Here is a 6,636-nt window from a genome sequence, read left to right on the forward strand (position 1 = left end):
AAAATTAGTTGTATAGGATAATTATTGTTAATTAAAATGTTAATACATTGCTGTAGATTCTGTTTGTGGAACTTTGGATGTGACAGTAATATTGCTCTATCAACTAATGAATAAATTGTTGTTATTTTTTGATTGATTGGATTGTGTGAATAATAATTAATATATCTACCAGAAAAAGTTGGTTTATGATACCAGTTACAAACCAAATTATTTTTTTCATCTATTATAATGCTAACCTCGAGAAAATTGAGAACATTGTTTATTTGTGATTCAATTGTGAATTGTAATCTATCGTTACTTTACTTTTACTTGCAGATTCTTATAGCTTAATTCAAGAGCTTTCCAAAACTTTATAATAAAGATTATTTTCATTAAGCAGGTTTTGTTATGAAAGTTGAATATTAGAATACCGCGCCGGAACTTTTTCTTCAAAGATGATTTTGATCAAAACGTATTTTGTGAGCAAATAATGCAGAGAATTGACAAAGAACTTAATTTCCTATTCAACATAGTTATTTTAGATAAAGCAACATTTGAAATAAATGATAACGTCAATAAATAATGTTAATACCGGCGATACTCTTATTCAACCCTCATACGTCAAAAAGTAGGGGAGACTGGGGCTAGTTGTGACACGGGATTAGTTGTCAAAATGCTATTATCTTGCTTACTAAATCTTGAAAAATATTCTTCTTTTTATTGTACGTTGCTACTAGTTGTGTTAGTAACGTGTACGAAAGAACTTTTCTTAAAAACATTATATATGATATTTACGAGCACTTTTGTAAAACTGGATATATGGCAAGTAGATTTTTCTGATCTCGATTCTTAAGTAATTTCATTGGTTTTAAAATTTCTAATTGCAATTTTATCTTACGTATAGAAAGTATGTTAGTTTTAAATACGTTTTTTTCCTATATTTATTTAATCGTCATCGCATCGCAATTTATAAATATAATACATTTTATTTAAAATGAACGTTTGGGATAAGTTGATTCAAATTGAGACGGGATAAGTTGTCACACGGTGAGCATGCGCGAAGAAGTAATCGCAGTGATCGTCATGCGTCATTATAACTTTTTCGGTATCTGTTATTGTTTTTTTTATTAAAAATTAGGTTACTAAGTATGTTTTATTTATTTGTTTTATAGTTTTTAACTGATTTAGTATTGTAAAATCATTCAAAGTTGTTTTATATACATATATGATTATTGATATTGTATAAATACTTTATACTTAATGTATAATGTATAATGTTATGTACTCTCAATAAATTTAATAAAATAAAAAACAACAATTTTATATCTTATTGTTTCTCTGTATAAAAGACATGTGACACTTAACCCTGGGTATGGGGCAGGTTGACAAATCTGCGCGATTGTACTTAACATTAAAATACTCTTTTGTGTAAAGATATATAAGAATAATATTTGGTTTTTTTAAAAGCTAAAGGATGTGACTATTATATAATGTACCCAATATTACATAATATTGCGTACGTTTTTTTTACAATCTATTTTGGATGTTACTTTGTGCCCCGGTCTCCCCTACTTAATTAACCTCTTAGGCACGGCTGAATTTTGCGCGGGGCTGTTTCTCTGTACGGCAGAGTTCAACGCGAATTACGTGTAAATACGGCACTGCAATGTGTGACGGATAATGCTGTTCTTTACACGAATACATTGGCATGAAGTGTTTGATGATTAAATTATGAGAAATGGCATCCGCGAAAGCCACTATAGTGGCGCGTCGTACAGAAAGATGACATCCGCGAAAGCCACTATAATAGTGCGTCGTACAGAAAGATGACATCCGCGAAAGCCACTATAGTGGCGCATAGTGCCTAAGAGGTTAAAATAAACTATTACAGTGTCTTGAAAAGCTCTTAAATTAAGCAGTAAGAATTTGCAATAAAAAGTAGAGGGGAATTTCATTTAAAAAAATTCAAGGTGACTTTGTCCTGACCTTGGGAATGTCATTCAAACTGATAAAATTAGTAGTAGTAGATTTATTGATTCCCGGCAAACCGGGCTAACAAGGCGTTTTTTAAAGAAACGTTCCCAAAACTTTTACACAGCACCCTATTCCTTTACATATTCCCTTAACAATACCCCTTACATCTAATCTTCGCTAATACGCACTTACATCTAATACTAATCATTTCTTATCCATACACCTTACATCTAGTCTTAACCAAAACGCACTTACATCTAATCTTAGCCTACCCTTTCGAGCCAATGAGAGGCCGAGTATCCTCGCCCTCTGATCCACTCATTCTACACACACACATCACCCCTCTAGACTTCCGCTTCCTCTCGCCTCTTTTTCCATCTCTCTTTTCTTCCCCCGTTACTCCTTCCCGTGCTCCCAACCACTCTCTCCCTTCTCCCCCCCTCTCTACTTCTTCCTTCCTCTCCAACTCCAGTCTTTCTTTCTATTTTCCTGTATGTTCGTTACCCCACTTCTCTCTCTTTCCTTCCTTTTTCCATTCCCTTTCCAGCTCCTTCAGCCAAAATTCCCCTTCTCCTTTCTGTCCTAGAACCCACATCACCGCCTTCTGCCAGCTCTCTCTTCCGTCCCTCCAACTTCTACCTTCTTTCCAAATGTGTTTCCACGTTTCTTCCTCCTTCCCACACAATCTATACAACTTCTCTTCTTTCTTCTCCCAATATTTTCTCTCTCCTACCTCATTCCCTAGCCTGAACCTCGCTAACCTTAACCATCTTTTTTCTTTCCACCCCTTCTTTAAATACTCCGGCACCCCTCTTCCCTTTACCATTTTGTACCACCTGTTGTATTTCGATTCCTTTATCTTTTTCCATCTTTCTTCCTCTTGCTTCCTGATTCTTTCTCTTTTTTCCCATTCTCCACTCCATATTTTTCTCTTCTCAATCTCTTTTAGGCTCCTTTCCATCTCCTCTCTCCTTATCCCTTTTCTTTCGAAACATTCCATTCTTTCCTTTTCCCATTCTGATAATTCTCTTCCCTTTTTCGCTCTTTCCCTCATCTCCTCCCAGCATCTCCTCGCTATTTCACTTCTTCTTCCCTCTCCGAGCCTCCTCTCATACTCCCATGCTCTTCTCCCTGCTCTTACACATAGTTTCTCCCTTTGGAGCTTCTCTCTAACTAAGTACCCCGGTGTTTTCCCCTTTACCCTCAAAACCCACCTCAAATACCTCTCTTCAAATTTCTCTAGCTCTTCCCTCTCTCTTTATCCCCAAATCTCCACGCCATATCCCATCACCGTCTATATCAACCTGTCGAATAACCATAACCTTCTTCCCCAATCTTTGCCAAACCTTCTCTTCCCAATGCCTCACGCCTGTCCTATTACCGCTGCCGCTTTTCTTCCTCTCTTTTTCACCTGCCCCTCCTGATTCCCATTTTTCCTAAACACATATCCTAGGTACTTAAACTCCTTTACCTTCTCGATTCTCTTTCCCTTCCACATCCAGACCTTTTTTTCTCTTCCTCTTTTCCTGAATCTTACCCCCTTTGTTTTCTCCACGTTCAGTTCCACTTTCTTCTTCTCATGGTACGTCTCCAGCCTCTCTATCATGCTCCTCATTTCCTCCTCTCTTTCCGCCATCATCACCATATCGTCCGCATATGCCAGCGTGTATACCCTTTCTTCCTCTAGCCTCACTCCTCCCCATCTCATCTTTCCCATTTCTTCCTCTAATCTAATAAAATATTAAATATCATAGGGCTTAGCGGACACCCCTGTCTCACCCCCCTCGTCGTCCAGAAACAACTCCCCACCTTCCCTCCTTTCACCCTACACTTCGCCTCCCTTATTACCTGTTTCACTCTTTTTATTATCCCATCTCTCATCCCTCTTTCTTTCATCGCTTCTATCAATTTGCTTCTGTCTACCAAGTCAAATGCGGCCTTTAAGTCCACAAAGAGTGCCACCAGCTTTCCTCCTTTTTTCGCTATCCTCCTGTTTATTAAATAGTTTATCGTATAGATATTGTCTATTGTTCCCATCTCTTTTCTAAAACCCGTTTGATTGTGTGGGATTATTCTCTTCTCTTCCAAGTCCTCTTCCAGTCTTTCCGCCAGTATCATGACATATATTGTGTATAACGAAGACATTAGGGTTACCCCTCTGTATTCATCCACCTTCTGTCCATCTCTCTTTTTCACTATGGGTACTATAATCCCTTCCTTCCACTCTTTTAGCCAACTTTTTCTTTTCCACACTTTGTTGCAAAACTTCCCTATCCAACTCTCCATATCATCCCCTCCATACTTCCAGACCTCTCCAGGTATACCGTCTATTCCACACGCCTTTCCCTCCCTCACCTTCTTTATCGCCCTTTTTATCTCTTCCCCTCCTATCTCCTTCTCCTCCCCCATCTCTATTCTTCCTTCCGCTCCTCTCACCACCCTCCCCTCTACCTCTCCCAGTAACCTTATAAAGTACTCCTTCCAATCTTCCATATCGATATCTTCAATCATTCTTTTTCTTCCCCCTCTCTCTCTGTTCTCAATTTCCCAAACCTCATTTTCCCTTTTCGCCATTCTAACTTTTTCCTCCAATCTCTCCCTCTCTTCTTTCTTTTTTCTTTCACATAACTTTGCAAACTCCCTTTTTCCTTTTTTATATCCATCCTCGTCTGATCCTCTTCTCCTCCAATCCCTCAACGTTTTCCTCACTTTCTTTTTTGCCTTTCTACATTTTTCATCCCACCAACCTTTTTGTCTCCTTCCCCCTGCTTCTTTTTCCCTTTCCTCCTCTATTTCCTTTAGCGCCTTTTTCACACTTTCCTCCATACCTCTCCGAATCTCCTCTAGTTTTCTATTTCCTGCCTCTAGCCCCCTCATGTTTTTATTAAATTGTTCTCTCTCTTCTTCATCCCATATTCCTCTCCATATTTTCTTCTCTTTGCCGTGTCTTTCTTTTCTTCTTTCTCCCCCTCTCATCCACAGCTCCACCGGGTGATGATCCGAATCTATCTTATCCCCTATTTTCAACCTTTCTATTCTCTCTCTCATCTCTTCCCCCCTATCACCAAATCAATTGTCGTATTACCTTTCCCTCCCGTGAAAGTATATTCCTCCTCTTCATCTCTCTTCGTGCATCCGTTAAAAATACCCCATCCATTTTTTCCTCCATCTATCTCACTAATTTCCTCCCTTCTGCATTTATTGTTCCATCCTTTGCCTTCCTTTCTCTACTCTCGCTCTCCTCCCCCTCAACTCCTCCTCCCTCTCTCCCCACCCTCCAAATTAAATAAAGTCTCCTCCAATTACCAACATACTGTCCTCTTCCTTCTTATCTGTTCATCCTTCTATCCTCTCTATCATCCTTTCTATTCTTTCATTCACATACACCCCTATAATCTTCCATCTTTCTTTATCCAATCTTATCTCACTCATCATTGCTCCTTTCGTGCCCACCTCAAACTTTATCTCTCTTTCCACCAAATTTTCTCTTATTCCTATAAGCATTCCTCCTTTTGCTCTTCCTCTTTTCCCTTTCTTTGTAGTCCATTGTATCCCCCATCTGAAACCCTTCGGTAACCTATTCTTTACTCTTTCCCATTCTTTCTTTCCCACCCATGTTTCTGTTAACACCAAAACCTCCCATTTCCATAAGCTTTCCCAAAACTCCTTATCCTTATTCCTCATTCCCGCAACATTCCAAAACATCATCTTCCAGCCTTCCACTCTCTCTTCTCTTACCTGCCATCACTCTCCCTCCCTTCCCCGACCTTATCTGATCCTCTCCTTTTCCTCCTCCGTTTTCCCCTCTCTACACTTCCTTGTCTTCTCTCTCTCTCTCTCCTCTCTTATCATTCCCCTTCCGTCTCTTAGTACCTTCTCCTCTTCATCCCATATCCACCATTTCTTCTCTATTTTTAACTTTCCATACCCTATCCCCACTCTCCTTCCCTTTCTCATCTCCCTCTTTGCGATCTCTTCTAATTTCCATCTTATCCTCCTCTCTTTCCACGTCCAGTCTCCCACTATCCTTTCCCTCCTCCCCTTTAAATTACTTTTCTTTCTCAGTACATCATTTCTTTGCTCCTCATTCCTTACTCTTACCCATACCGTTTCCCTATTTCTCTCATCTTCTCTTAATTTTCTAACCTCTTCTACCTCCACCTTCACCCCTATTACCTCCAGAATCCCTTCTACTGCTTTCTTCCTTTCTTCCTCTCTCACTTCTAACCCTCTTATAATTACATTCTTTCTCTTAACAATATAATTGTTTGCTTTATACTCCGTTAAATTGTTAAAAAAATATATATGCAGAAAGGGCCGATACGGAGTGAAATACTAGGTGTTGATGTATGAACAAAAATCTTTATTTAAACATGCCAAACGTTTCGACTCTCGGTTTGAGTCATCTTCAGTGGCATACAAAAATCTACATAAATAACTTAATATAAAAATTACAAAAATCAAAGAAACAGTACAGAAAAGATACCACGCAATAATTACAACTCACCATTAAGAAACATATAGGCAGAACATCACCTTGCAAAAAGGAAGAGATATCAAATAATTAGTTGATATTCATCACAGTGTTTCGAAAAACCAAAAATGTCCTCTTTCCATGTCTCAAGTTAGATAGTACACAAGAAACATAAACTACACAACTGATGTACAGCCTTTACAAAGTTC

General features: G+C 38.6%; 1 protein-coding gene across 1 annotated transcript; it reads right to left on the minus strand.

Annotated features, from left to right (window-relative positions):
• Nucleotides 1-3,182: 3,182 nt before the first annotated feature.
• On the minus strand, nt 3,183-4,830 carry LOC109863175. Its single transcript, XM_020443384.1, has 3 exons — nt 3,785-4,830; nt 3,491-3,683; nt 3,183-3,389 (listed from the first exon to the last, which is right to left on the minus strand). Exons 1-3 carry the CDS (start codon nt 4,828-4,830, stop codon nt 3,183-3,185), a joined length of 1,446 nt encoding a protein of 481 aa, XP_020298973.1.
• Nucleotides 4,831-6,636: the final 1,806 nt, after the last annotated feature.

The sequence above is a fragment of the Pseudomyrmex gracilis genome, unplaced genomic scaffold, assembly GCF_002006095.1.
Source record: "Pseudomyrmex gracilis isolate BER0280 unplaced genomic scaffold, ASM200609v1 scaffold_3452, whole genome shotgun sequence".
Taxonomy (NCBI): Eukaryota; Metazoa; Arthropoda; class Insecta; order Hymenoptera; family Formicidae; genus Pseudomyrmex; species Pseudomyrmex gracilis.

Excerpts from the sequence above, each read along its gene's own strand:
- LOC109863175 (XM_020443384.1), bottom strand. The coding sequence starts at position 4,830 with ATGAGGGGGCTAGAGGCAGGAAATAGAAAACTAGAGGAGATTCGGAGA. Across the intron at positions 3,684-3,784 it reads CAGGTAATAAGGGAGGCGAA|ATTAGAGGAAGAAATGGGAA; the intron begins GTGTAGGGTGAA and ends ATATTTTATTAG. Across the intron at positions 3,390-3,490 it reads ACGTGGAGAAAACAAAGGGG|GAAAAATGGGAATCAGGAGG; the intron begins GTAAGATTCAGG and ends ATATGTGTTTAG.